Source organism: Quercus lobata, chromosome 4, assembly GCF_001633185.2.
Source record: "Quercus lobata isolate SW786 chromosome 4, ValleyOak3.0 Primary Assembly, whole genome shotgun sequence".
Classification (NCBI taxonomy): Eukaryota; Viridiplantae; Streptophyta; class Magnoliopsida; order Fagales; family Fagaceae; genus Quercus; species Quercus lobata.
This window is the reverse complement of record NC_044907.1, coordinates 4,470,211-4,484,514: the sequence shown is the minus strand read 5'-3', so window position 1 is coordinate 4,484,514 and position 14,304 is coordinate 4,470,211. Positions and strand designations below refer to the sequence as shown.

Here is a 14,304-nt window from a genome sequence, read left to right as displayed (position 1 = left end):
ATTAGTTGTTAAAGGATTCCAGCAGAAGGAAGGCATTGACTACATAGAGATATTTTCTCCAGTTGTGAAGATGTCAACAATCAGACTGGTATTGGGAATGGTGGCTGCAGAAAACTTACATCTTGAGCAGTTAGATGTGAAGATAGCATTCCTTCATGGTGACTTGGAGGAAGACCTTTATATGATTCAGCTAGAAGGGTTCATTGCTCAAGGACAAGAGAATTTAGTCTGCAAACTAAGAAAGAGTTTGTATGGCCTAAAACAAGCTCCTAGACAGTGGTACAAGAAATTTGACAGTTTTATGCATAGAATTGGGTTCAAGAGATGTGAAGTTGATCACTGTTGCTATGTTAAGTTTTTTGACAATTCTTACATCATATTACTGTTGTATGTGGATGATATGCTTATTGTAGGGTCTAGCATTGAGGAGATTAATAATCTGAAGAAGCAATTGTCCAAACAGTTTGCAATGAAGGATTTGGGAGCTACAAAGCAAATCCTTGGTATGAGAATCATTAGAGACAAGGCTAATGGTACATTGAAGTTTTCGCAGTCAGAGTATGTGAAGAAAATTCTCAATAGGTTCAACATGAATGAAGCTAAACCAGTGAGCACACCCTTGGGTAGTCATTTCAAACTAAGCAAAGAACAGTCACCGAAGACAGAAGAAGAAAGGGACCACATGAGCAAGGTGCCTTATGCCTCAGCTATTGGCAGCTTAATGTATGCTATGGTGTGTACAAGGCCAGACATTGCACATGCAGTGGGAGTTGTGAGCAGATTCATGAGTAGGCCTGGAAAGCAGCATTGGGAGGCAGTCAAGTGGATTCTGAGATATCTGAAGGGTTCATCAGATACATGTCTTTACTTCACAGATGCAAGTTTGAAACTGCAGGGTTATGTAGATGCTGATTTTGCTGGTGATATTGATAGTAGAAAGAGTACTACAGGGTTTGTTTTCACTCTGGGTGGTATAGCTATATCATGGGCTTCAAATCTGCAAAAGATTGTCACTTTGTCTACTACAGAAGCTGAGTATGTTACAGCAACTGAAGCTGGAAAGGAGATGATTTGGCTACATGGTTTCTTAGATGAATTGGGTAAGAAGTAGGAGATGGGCATTCTACACAGTGACAGTTAGAGTGCAATATTTCTTGCCAAAAATTCGGCTTTTCATTCAAAGTCGAAGCATATACACACAAAATACCACTTTATCTGTTACCTTGTTGAAGATAAGCTGGTAATGCTTGAGAAGATTTGTGGATCTAAGAACCCGGCAGACATGTTGACTAAGGGTGTCACTATTGAGAAGTTGAAGCTGTGCGCAGCTTTAATTGGTCTTCTAGCTTAAGGATAGGAGGATGAGTTGCGGGGATGAGGGTTTGTGTTATGGAGGATTGTGGTTAATGTTTGCAGCTTGTGAGCCCTTAAGGGCTAAGGTGGAGCTAATGGAGGAGTTTGCTAGTGTAGCTTGATCAATTCAAGCCAAGGTGGAGATTTGTTGAATTGGGCCCGTGTGTGGCTTGAATTGCCACAAGCCCAAGTCAAGTCTAAATTCACTTTGCTTTGACCGAATCCTATTTGTAATAGGAAACCTTATTCAGCCGACCTTAATATATATATATATATATATATATATTATATTTCAACTGTAGCCGTGTGCTATGAGAATAGAGAAAAATTCTAATTAACCTAGTGAGCAGCCGCATGAGAGAAAATAGAAAAAAGAGAGACAGCCAGCTTCTATTTTTTTTTTTTTTTTTTTTGTGAGAGAGTGCTAGGGTGTAATTGGGATTTGGGTTTCTTGAGAGTGTTCTTGTGCACTATTGTATTTTCCTTGATAGTAGTGAAATCCCTGCAACTCCGTGGATGTAGGCAAATTGCCGAACCACGTAAATATTGTCTTATGCGTGTGATTATTTTCTTTGGCGTGTGTTTTCTCTATTTGTTTTGTTTCTCACAGGTTGGGATTTTGATTAAATTCCCTACAGCTGGTTCATCGGATGTCGAAGTTGGAAAACGTTTGTGGAATGGACTTTGGAAGCTCAAGGTGCCAAACAAAGTGCGACATTTCTTGTGGCATGCGGAGTCAGAATCATTACCCACTAATTTTAATCTCTGTGCCTGGCACATCATTCCTGATAATAGTTGTAACTTGTGCGAGGATCACCCAAAAGATGTGCTTCATTGCCTTTGGTTATGTGATTTCGCCAAGTGTGTGTAGTTCTCGGATCAAACCTTCAGTTTTCCACGTTCAAAAGTTTTCATTTATACTCACCGATACTTCCTCTAATATTGCTGCCCTGTTTTCCATGGTCGCCTAGAGTATATGGATCCACCACAACAAATTACGAGTAAAATAGCAGGCTTGGGATGTGGGTGATATGGTCAAGAAAGCCAAGGAACAGCTGCAAGAGTTTTGGGATGTGCAGCGTTCTTCTACAAGGCCAATGGTTCCACGTGAGGTGGTACGTTCGAAGTCCCCTTTTGCAGGTTTGTTCAAGATCAATTTTGACGGTGCTATCTTCGAGAACATGGACCTTGCTGGTTTGGGGTTTGTCGTTAGGGACGAGCATGGGATGATTATCGCTAGTCTTAGTCAACGAATTCCCCTGCCCAGCTCGGTGGATATGGTGGAAGCACTGGCAGCTAGGTGTGCTCTCATTTTTGCCCAAGAAATTAGTATTTCAACAGTGGAGCTTGAAGGTGACTCCCTACAAGTCATCAAAGCTATCAAAAATCTGAAGCAAGACAGATCGTGGCTGGGCCATATTATACAGGATATTAAGTGGTTGGGGTCTTGTATGTGGTTATGTAATTTTTCTCATATTTGTGGGGGGTAATAGATTAGCCCACTCCCTAGCTAGAAGAGCAGTTTTAGCTGCGGATACTAATGTGTGGTTAGAAGAGCTACCACAAGACTTAGATGATGTTTTTTAGTCTGATTTACCTTAATAAAGTTGGCTTATCTGTTTCTCCAAAAAAAAAAAAAAAAAAAACTATACAATGGCTGTATTGGTATTAACTTATTAGGACTTGATGAAAATCTTGAACTGTCAACATGCATATTCTCATTTGATGGTATCCTTACAGGTTATAATACCTCTATTAGCCTCAAAGACACAATAGTAGTAAGGAAAAGTAATATATTATGGAGGATTGTAGAGACGTTTCAAGACTAGTTAAAAAAAAAAAACCTCGACAATGGCTGTATTGGTATTAACTTATTAGGACTTGATGAAAATCTTGAACTGTCAACATGCATATTCTCATTTGATGGTATCCTTACAGGTTGTAATACCTCTATTAGCCTCAAAGACACAATAGTAGTAAGGAAAAGTAACATATTATGGAGGATTGTAGAGATGTTTAAAGACTAGTAAATTATTAGAAGTGTCCCTACCATCCTTATGATATACATCAAGGTGGATTAATTATATAACTATGTTACTCCTTTACTTTTAGGTGTGGAGGAAAAGCTCATTTGATTTTGGATCTAGACTATGAGTATTAGCAACTAGAGGTAAGTGGATTTCAAAACATGATGTCTCTCCAGACGTATATATATATATATATATATTTTTTTTTTTTTTTGGTAAAAATATATTTATATATACATAATTGCAAAAGTGATGTTTCCAAATTTTTATACTATTGTTAATGCTTTACACATACCTGAATTTTATTATTTCTTGTATATCACTTTGAAACTGTATAAGTTAAGAATGACTCAAAACTATATTTTTGAGAAAGTATTTGTTATATGATATATGATTAGTATTGGCACTATTGTAATAAAGTAAGAATGTTTTCAAACAGTCAACTAGACAGTCTGCAACCTTTACCAACACAAGGTTAAGTGTTGGTCTTCGGCCACGGTAGTGTTATTGTGGTGTGGTGTAGTGTTATCGTTTGCTCTTCAGAGCCAGTGTGATTATTTGCTCTTTGGAGCTAGTGTTGCCCCTTTGAGGTTAGTTTTATTGTTCCCTATGAGAATCACCCACTGAGTGTTTAGCAGTTTATGTCTTTGTCTGGCTAATGTTTAAAGTTTTCCATATCAAACTATTGTTTTATTGTTATTGGCCTTTATAAGTGGAAAAATTGTTTATTGCTATAATATGCTGTTTCTACATATTTAGTGTATTTTGGCCAATTAAAGTGGTTATTATTTTATTCTTGACAGTTTTACAGAGTATATTATATTACTGTTAAAACTATTTGTAAACGTTTTGTAAAACTTATATTTTATCAATGATACTATTGTTTCGTTTTGAAAGACATCCTCATATTATGTAATCTCTTATTGAGCTTCTAGCTCACCCCCTTTTTCCACCCTTCCAGATTAGAATAGTGGAATGTCTTTTGGTGGTAGATCAGCAGAGCCATAGATTGAAGACTTCTTTTGGAGCTATGTTAGTTGATGGACTGTTTTAGTATATTTTCTTAGGATAGTGAGTTTAGCATTTGTGGAACTCTTTGAGATTGTATTTGGAGACTTTATTGTTAAAGTTTTAGTTTGATGGATTTTATAAGAAAGATTTGATGGTTTGATTCTTATTTGTGGATATTTAATTGCACTCCGTTCCATTATATTATTGTTGATTATTTATAAGATAGGTTGTGCGTCTAAATCCTTTGGCATGGGTTTGGGGTGTTACATCAAGTTTGATAAACTCGAGTTCCAAGCAGTATGCAGCAATATTGAATGAAACTCGAGTTTCTCAAACTCAAGTTCCAGCCCAAACTCGAGTTCCAAAAATAGTCTAACTTACAAAATAGTTTCATCAGTGTGTTACTTTACTAAAATTTTCTAAAATCATGCTATTTGGCAAATTTTTCCTCACACACAAGATGTAGTCCTCAAGGTTTGTTTAATGTTTGTATATGATTTGTGCTTGTGCAATGGGAAAATTTTATTTATGACATCTGTTTTCTTTGTTGAGTTTTTGCCATTTCATTTGGAATTTACTCATGCAACTCATACGACTTGATTATTGGACTTGACCCCCACATGGGGTGGAAACTGGGTCAGTTAATAATGAGATCTGGTTTGTTTGTTGAGGTTCTTTCATGTCCACCCTTTGTTGGGACTATGAAAACGAGAGCCAAATACCATCGCTCTATCCCTCCATGTGATTCCTATGGGGTTGGCTTTTAGCCTAAGATTACTGGCTTCTTGTAGAGGTTCTTTCTTGTTCTAGTTCTCTGTAGTATCATGATTTAACTAATTTCTGATATTCAGGTTCGCTCTGGCACCCAGCCTAGTCAGAAGGTAGTTTGAAGAATGATTCTATTATGGTTTGCCACTTGCATCCTTATCTCTATTGAGAATAGTGTGTGACATAATTGGTCTTTTTATATTTTAGCCTCTTTGTTCCTTGTATCAATAATCCCCCAAAATTTCAATTAAAGCAACTTCCTCAGCTCGTGTCATTATGGTCTTTTCCTACTGCCATGATTTATTCTTTTTTTTTTTTTTTTTTTTTTTTTTTTTTTAAGTAAGGAATCAACATTAAGTGTGTGTTTGGTTCCAACGTCTGCTGCGTTGCGTTTCCATTTCTGCGTTTTCTCTTCTTTTTTTTTCCACGTGTTTTCCCCCTCACAAGCGGCTATTGTTCATGTACTGTACATGAACAGTAGCCGCAACATTTGACCAGTTTTTCGTGAACAGTGCATCTGTGCACTGTTCACGGACCCACAAATTTTATTTTTTATCAATTTTTTCATTAAAAATGGGTCCCACAGTACTATTTACACATTTAAAAATTATTTTGCTACAGTGTTTTCAGTTTTCAGTTTTCAGTTTTAGCAAAATAAGTTCTATCCAAATAGACCCTAAATTTTGACAGAAGGGTATCTCTATGACTAACTTAAGAGTCCATATGAGTCACATCAGATATGCAATGTGTTGCTGATCATCATTTCAATGTAGGATTTGATGATTTTACCCTAGTAAAGCAAGTTATTAGGTGCAATATCATTAGTTTTTATTACTTATAAAAGAATATTGTTAATTTTTTCTTTTTTTGTTAAGACTAAAAAAATTGAGTAAAACTTTTTTTCTCAAAATTGTGTGTTTTCCCTTTGACTTCGTTGTTTTTATGCAGGGATCAAGATGAGGAACTCTTATTCATTTGGTGATCAATATGTGCACTTTAATGTTAGCATTCCATCGTAGGTTTCCTTGTTTTTAGCCATTGTTTTTGTAGGGTTTTTCACCCTCTAGAACGTATTTAATTTTATGGTTCGGTTCAATCAAGTGTGTGGACTACAGAATGTGTTTGCAACCTCTCATTTTCATAGTAAATTAAAATGCTTGATTTGTGCAAGAATTTGACCCCAAGGCAACGTGAATTGATTGAAGAGTTTGCCAAAGAAGAGCAAGGAGAATATGAAAAGCGTGCTACTGCTGGAGCATCTGGGTAAAAATGTACACCAAAGAAGGCTTCAATTCATTGCTAATTCATAGAAAGTCAAGCTTAACAAAAAAGGATAAAGGCAACTAAAGGAAAAGCATCAATTGTTGAAAGGTCCACCCACTCTATAAGTTTTGTAGGAGTGACTTTGGGTAGATTTTGTCCAAGTTTTTTATTTATTTATTTTTTTTTTTTTGGAGGGGTGGGGGGTGGGTTGTTAAGGGTGTGTAATTTTTTCCTTACAAATCACTTGCATCCAAAGTATTGAAGTTGTTATTGTACATATTATTTATTGTTCTTTAATATTTTTCATTGTCAAGAACATAAAGTCAATTTATCTGTCGATTTTGTATTATGTTATGACTAATGTCACATGGAATAAAGCTTAAAGTTGACTATATAGATGGTTCAATATGTAGTTTAGCTTTTAGAAAGTTAAAAGTTATCCAATTGGTTTTTTCTGGTGCTGGCAGATCTAACATGTGCTTGTTTCTACAATAAGATTGGATGTGCCCCTATTTTGGTTTTGAACAATTTGGCAGAGTTCATAGCAACAAGGTTTCACTACAAACATGTTTGGAGCCAATGTCTACAACCCACACAAAAAAATCAACATGGTTACATATTTGAAAATATAATTGTTAGATTGCTTTTAAAATACAAATTAAAAAAAAAAATGGAAAAACACAATCTTAGTCTATTAGAATTACACAACAAAAACAAATTTTACCCAACATAATATTAAAATTCAATCTTTAGATTCAAAATCCAACAAGAAGAGACACTCATATATGTAATCATTAAAATGCAAGGCTATGCAAGCCTGAAATCAAACAACTTATGGTAATGAACCACAACAAAACAGTAGCAATGCAAGGCTATGCACTCCTGTAATTGAACAACTTATGGTAATGAACCACAACAAAACAGTAGCAAGTGTCAATACACACTTCAATAAGGTTAAACCACGCCCTACGCCAGTATGGATTTATGAAAAGAACTGCAACAATTCCCAATAGGACTGTTATGTAAGCCCCCACAAAGCTTATGTAGAAGACACCCATGTCCATGAAAATATCACCTTCTTCCCCTTCATTATCCACTGGCATTGTAGATGGTGGTCTCATTTTGGTGCAATTATTTTGTAATGGAGGTCCACACAGGAAAATGTTCCCATCGTAACTGCTTTCATCAAATGTTCCAAATTGATTTTTTCTATCCGGTGTTGTGCCTGATAAGTTGTTGTGTGCCACACTAAAGACTGCTAGAGAGGTCATTTCTGTCAACTGAAGTGGAATTTTGCCATTCAAATTGTTGTAGGAAAGATCCAGACTTTCTATCTGTTTTAAATTTGAGAATGTTACAGGTATTGGTCCGGATAGACTGTTGTGTGACAAGTTCAATGCACGAATGTTGCTCATACTTCCAAGCTCGGGCGGGATTTCACCAACTAATCTGTTGCATGAGAGGTCAATTCCAAACATATATTGAAGGATGTCACCCTTATAGGAGTAAGTTATTCTCTTTGTTGTGAACTCTGCTTCTGGTTTCACATTCAGAGAAGCGCCCCAATGAATTCTGGGAAATTCCTCATCTGGTGGGGTTGTATACTTTGTTTCAAAGTATGGCAATGAAGGAAGAAAGCTATTAGTAGAACCCAATCCTGATGAGAGACCTCGTAAATCATCTTCTTGAAAAGATGCCTTCAATGTAATGTTACTCAAGCAATGAGGTATTGGACCTGAAAATTTATTGTAGGAAAGATCTAACATGTTTAAGGTCTGCAAAAGGCATAATTGAATTGGAATCCTTCCTTGTAAATGATTTGCCCTCAAGAGGAGAATTCTTAAACTTGGGAGGCTACCAATTGAATGGGGAATGTTTCCGGTTAGGTGGTTATCTCGAAGATCTAGTCCAATTAGATCGGAAGTGTTTAGGATTAATGAACTTGGAATTAGACCACTCAACGAATTTTTATTCAGATATAGAAATTCAGTGCGTGACAAATTGGAACAAGATGGAATGGAGCCAAACAAATTGTTGTAGGACAGGTGAAGTAATTGAAGATCTAGTTTGCACAGCTCAAATGGAATAGGACCTTCAAGCTGATTTTTAGCCATAGAAAGTAAATTCAAACCGGACATGTTCCCCATCCATGTTGGAATCATGCCCGATAAATAGTTATTACTAAAATCAATTGACCCATAACTTACTATTGAGATGCTTTTCGGGATCTTTCCTGAAAATTTATTGTTGTCCAAATACAAATATGACAATGCTGTCATATTAGAATTGGTAGGAAATATTTGGCCACTTAAATTATTATATGACAATTTGAGAAATGCTAATGAGTCGCAGCCGACTGCGAAATGCATTGGTATTGTTCCTGATAATTGGTTCTTAGACAAGTCTAGAATCCATAAGGAAACCAAATTCCCAAAGGAAGAAGGAATACTTCCTTGAAGTGCATTGTTGGACATGTTTAAGTACTCTAAATTTGGAAAAATTAAACTGAAGTTTGCTGGAATTGGGCCTTCTATGTAATTAACTGCAATATCAGTGTACCTAATGTTGGGACGAATATCATTTGACACCCTGAAAGGCCCTGTGAAAGAGTTATTCATTAAAACAAGACAGACCAATCTTGTGTTGTTCTCTACCAACCAAGTAGGGATCTTCCCAACCAAATTGTTGAAGGAGAGATCAACTACTTGCAAATCATATTGGTATTGAAGAAATCTGGGTGTTCTTTTGAGTCCGTCAAATGAACAGTTAGACATAACGAGAAATTCCAACTGGAAGGTTGGAGTCCCACCATGAGAGTTAGGTTCGAAAGCTATTTTATTGTTCTCACTTAATAGGACTTTAAGATTTGAGTGGTTGAAAAACCAGGACAAACTGATAGGGTTCAAGAAGTCATTATTTGACAAAGAAAGGTATTCAAGTGATGTCCAACTGGATAATTGGGAGAGGGCAATGTTCCCATTGAAGTGATTATAAGAGAGATCCAATACTTGAAGTGATGTCAAATTCGCCAAACATGAAGGCAGTATCCCATCAAAATGATTGTGACTGATGTCTATCTCTTGGAGTTTCTTAAGTTCACACCAGCCTGTAAATTGATATAATTACTGATCAGATTATACTTATGCAATGATCCTAAGTAATATCATTGTGAAAGCAATCTACCTTGGGCAGGTAAACTGCCACTGAATCCACAGTGTGACATTGTCAATACATTAAGAGAAGTGAGAACTCCGACCATATGAAGGAAGCTTTTATCAATGGATGAATCATCCAAACGCAACTGCTTTAGCTTGTTTAGTGCACCCAACTCTAAACCAATAATAACAAGTTTTTGAGTCATGGAGATTAAAAGAAAGTGAGTCATTGCACAAGAGTATCAAAGATATCAAAAATCTATACTATGTACGAAAATTAAAGGAAGTTTAACATTTAATTCCGCTCTTCTTTCTGTTGTGTCACTTAGGATCCTAACTCTATTTTTTTTCTTCTTTTTTCTTTATTCTTTTTTAATTTTTCATTTTCTTTAATTATTATAAATTACTTATTTTTTTTTTTTTTTGGCCTTCCTCCTTTCCTTGTGTTTTTTCCTGTAATTGAAAATTTTCTGCACATTGGACATCAAAAGCATGAAAATATACTTTCGATATCTGAATTTTCTTCAATCCTGTTAGGTTTTAAGACTTTAGGAACTAATGTATTAGAATTTCAATTTGTAATATGTTGGCAAATCATGATCAAAACATAGAGTCCAGGTTTAGCCTTGTTCAAAGTGTCATTTATTGTAAAATTGGAATCGAGTGATTGCAAAAAGTATTGGAAAAAATCTGCAAGGCTCAATCGATCGAAAATTAGATTCGATCGATCAAAACTTGTGTAGATTTAATTTTCTGCAAAATTTCCAATTCAGCCCAAGCTCATATGACGTGTAGGGTTTTGTGTTTCACTCCAATTTAAAAGAAAAAACCCTAGCTACGTTTTAGAAGTCTTTAGAGAGTTGTGTGTTGAATCTTTTGGGAGATCTAGAGGTGTTTACCTTCATACACACACATAGGGCTATCAAGATCAAGATTCACATTAAGAACTTGATGGTTATTTCAATTGATGCACAAAGAACTTTCAAGAAGATCTAAAACCTTTGAGTGGAATCTCAAAGTCACAAATAGGAGAACTTGTGGTTGCTGTAGATCAAGGAAAGAAGTAGTTCGTGAACTCAGAGCTATCATGTGGTCATGGTAGTAAGTTTTTTACTCGAGGTAGCAATAGGATGTTAGTGGTCTAAGTTCTATTGTAAAAACTTCAATTATTTCATAATGGATCTGTTTTACCTTGAGGATAGTTAGGTTAAATCCTCCTCAGGTTTTTACCAGTTAAGTTTTCCTAGGTTATCATATCGTTGTGTTCTTTATATTTTCGCATTATTTACATAATATGATTTTATTGTGTTAATCTAGAACTGAATAATTTATCTAAGTAATCACTTGGCTAAATAACTAAGTTAAACAACTTATATTAAGGGGTCTAAAAACGTACAAATCCATTTGTTGTTTTCTCAAAGAAAGTGATTTAACAAACACGACAACCTTTTTTGAATTCTCTTTGGAATATTGTTAGGATTAGATTTCTTGGGTTTTGAGATACAAAGAAGGGTAAGTAGATGTAAACTTAACTAAATTTTAGTACTTGATTATTTTTATTCCCAATAGTTTACATCTAATTACCCTTCTTTATATCTCATAAAACCCAAGAAATCTAACCCTAATTTTGAGAGAGAGGTATATTTACATCTAATTTCCCTTTTTCAATCCTCTTAAGTTTTTTGTTATTACACTTACCTCTTACTTTAGTTTGGAATAAGTCATTACCTCTCCCAAAATGCAAATCATTTATAGTTACCTCCCTTGGATGATCAAAAAACAGGTTTAACAAAAAAATTTTAATTTCTTATTTACCTTCTACTTAAACAGTCATCTATGCCCCTCGCTAATAGGAAATTTGGGATTGTTTAATGATTTTTTGGGAATTTTTAAAATATTTTTTCAGGCATTTAGGCAAGGTCAATATAAATAGTTTAAATTTTAGGAGAGATTAATGTTTTATTACAAATTGGCGAGGAAGTGTGTGTTTTAACAAAAAGCTCAAGGGAGGAGAGGTCAGTGGAATTTTTCCCATATTTAGAGTAAATTAATTGTTAAATTATGGTTGAATGATTAAATTCACAATTTTGTAATAACTTAATTAAAATGTTGGGATAATCGGTAATTTAATATGATATCAGAGAAAGAGAATTTGAGTTTGATCCATATATCTACTCTACATTTAGGACAATTGATAGTTTACCATTAATAAAGGTGAGATACTTCTAAGCAGTATTCGATTATTGCTTAAATTCTTTGAAATATTTCTGACATTAGACAATGCAATTCATTTTCATTATTTATATTATTATTATTATTATTTTTAATTTAGTGTTATTGATTGTGCAAATCAAGACCAATTTTGATTATGACTGGTAATTTACTTAGTTTTTTAAAACATTTTTATTGCAATAAACTTTTCTTTTTTCTCTGCGTGCCTTGCTTTATATATCTTTGAAATTATTTTGATGGTGGTTGGTCTAAATACTTAGTGAGCGTTTGGATACACCAATGTCTGCGTTGAGGCTGGCATTTAGCATTTTGTGTGGGTCCTGTGCACTATTTATAAGACCTACAAACCTCTTTTTTAAGCAAAACTTTCATTAAAAATGGATCCCACGACACTATTCATACATTTAAAAATTATTTTACTATAGTATTTTCAGTTTTCAATTTTCAATAATAAATGATATCCAAACAGAACCTTAGTGAAAATAAGATTATCTTACAAATAGGATTTCATTATGGTTTTTAACTACTAACCCTACAAATCAAAGAATTGGATTTCATTATGGTTTGTTCTTGCAAGTATATGATAATAGTTCAGATCTTAATATCTCATTAGGCAAAAGAGCAGCGGCTAATATGACTAAAATAAAGCACAATAATAAGGTGAACAAGGTTTTTTTTTTTTTTTTCGAATAATTTTCAAGAAATGAGATGAACAAATATTTTAAAAAGGTTTGTTAATTATATCTTATTCTTTTCCAATATTTACAATTATGCCAATGATGATGATGAAAAGGAAAAAAGCAAAACAACAACCCCTTCAAATGTTAATGCTATAATTTGCCTTTGGTAGTAAACGATCCTTCCAAATTGTTTCCTGCGAGGTGTAATATCTTCAACAATGGAAAGGCAGCCGATGTCTTAAGAATTTGTGCACTAAATTCGTTCCAAGACTAGTCTAGGAGTTGTAGCTTACTTAAGATATTTGAATCTATAAGGCAAAATAAAATATCTAAAAAATGTGGATATCATAAAAAATGTATTTGATTTGAATCAATGAACATATATTTTTACGACCTTTCATACCTTTTATTGCCACGAATCCACTGATCCAATTTCCCATTAAGTAGAGCTCCTCCAAGCTGCTAAATGCTTTAAATTCTACATAATAGAAAATCATGGAAAAATTAGTTGCATAAACACTTTCATATAAATACCTAAGAAAAAAAAGTGAGATAAATCTCAATAATTGATAGGAGGAAAACCAAAAATACTACATTCTAAAGCGTGAACCAGTCTTCCTTTGCAAAGCTTACCTCGGATGTCGATTATTGCTCCATGCAAATTATTGTAACTCAAATCTAGTTTCTTAAGCGAGGCCATTGCACTGAATGATGACAGAATACTGTTATTGAAATTATTACCATTCAAATCAAGCACCTCCAGCTTGCTCAACATGGGGAATCTTTCAAAACCTGCGATTTTAATAGTTTTGCAGTCATGTTGTTCCACGTACGAAACTCGAATCTTTAAAAACCTACTGTGACAGAGATGCTATATAATTTTTCAAAAACAGTGTATAATGAAGCCTACATACAACTAATTTCTCATATAAATATTTTGTAGAAAAATAAAGGAAGATAATAAAAAGATAAAGGTAATAGCTAGAAAAAATAGAATTTCGACAAATTCTATAAACGGACCTTCATTTGAGACCCATCCAGAAATGAAATTATCCCTCAAATGGAGGTATTTGAGCTCTTCAAAAGGAAGAAATAGAGAGGCATTCAGGTACCAACTTGGACTTTCGGAATACAAAGGAGACCAAGAGCACACTTGATTAAGATCAAGTTGGATTACATGTCCAGTAGTGATGTTGCACTTGACTCTTTCCCACTCACAGCAATCACTCTCTTTGTTGGTTGAGTCCCAAGATGCAAAATTATGGTTTCCATATGAGCAGTTGATCATGGAAGCTTTAAGTTGCATGAGAGCAATTCTCTCTTGCTCCCAGCAACCAAAACACCCATTCATACCTAATTGAACCGAAACTAACAATACCCACCACCAAAAACGTCTCAACTCCATTAATTTTTTTTCCTTTTTCTGTCTTTCTCTGACAATAAGACTGACACAATTTATGTCCTACACGCTCAGTTAACTTATGATTAGAAACAAAGTGGCCTTGTGAATCAAAATTGGCCACCATCTTCCGACATATATACTGATTACTGATATCAAACGGTCCACGTTAATTACACTATCACGGCTGCAACATTTTATGCAAACCGCGTTTTTTATGGGGATCATTTTTTATTCTTGTTATTACTTTTATTTGGTCCTACGCAAGATGACAAGAAGGCCTAAACTCAACAAGAAGCCAAACACGTGGTCGTCAACATGGGCGGCTGTTCTTGTTCTTCACGTTTTCTGACTTCAAAATAATAATGGTAATAATATATATACAATTTTTTTTTATTAGTTGAATTTATCTTTAC

General features: G+C 34.6%; 2 protein-coding genes across 2 annotated transcripts; both read right to left on the bottom strand.

Moving 5' to 3' along the window:
• Positions 1-7,226: 7,226 nt before the first annotated feature.
• LOC115983665 (receptor-like protein 13) lies at positions 7,227-8,297 on the bottom strand. The gene has a single exon (XM_031106398.1). The coding sequence runs from the start codon at positions 8,186-8,188 to the stop codon at positions 7,295-7,297; it is 894 nt and encodes a 297-aa protein (XP_030962258.1). The 5' UTR covers positions 8,189-8,297; the 3' UTR covers positions 7,227-7,294.
• A 312-nt stretch (positions 8,298-8,609) lies between these two features.
• On the bottom strand, positions 8,610-13,840 carry LOC115984423 (receptor-like protein 9a). Its single transcript, XM_031107450.1, has 6 exons — positions 13,510-13,840; positions 13,123-13,281; positions 12,893-12,967; positions 9,606-9,752; positions 8,748-9,528; positions 8,610-8,655 (listed from the first exon to the last, which is right to left on the bottom strand). The coding sequence occupies exons 1-6, from the start codon at positions 13,838-13,840 to the stop codon at positions 8,610-8,612; spliced, it is 1,539 nt and encodes a 512-aa protein (XP_030963310.1).
• Between the last annotated feature and the right edge of the window lie 464 nt (positions 13,841-14,304).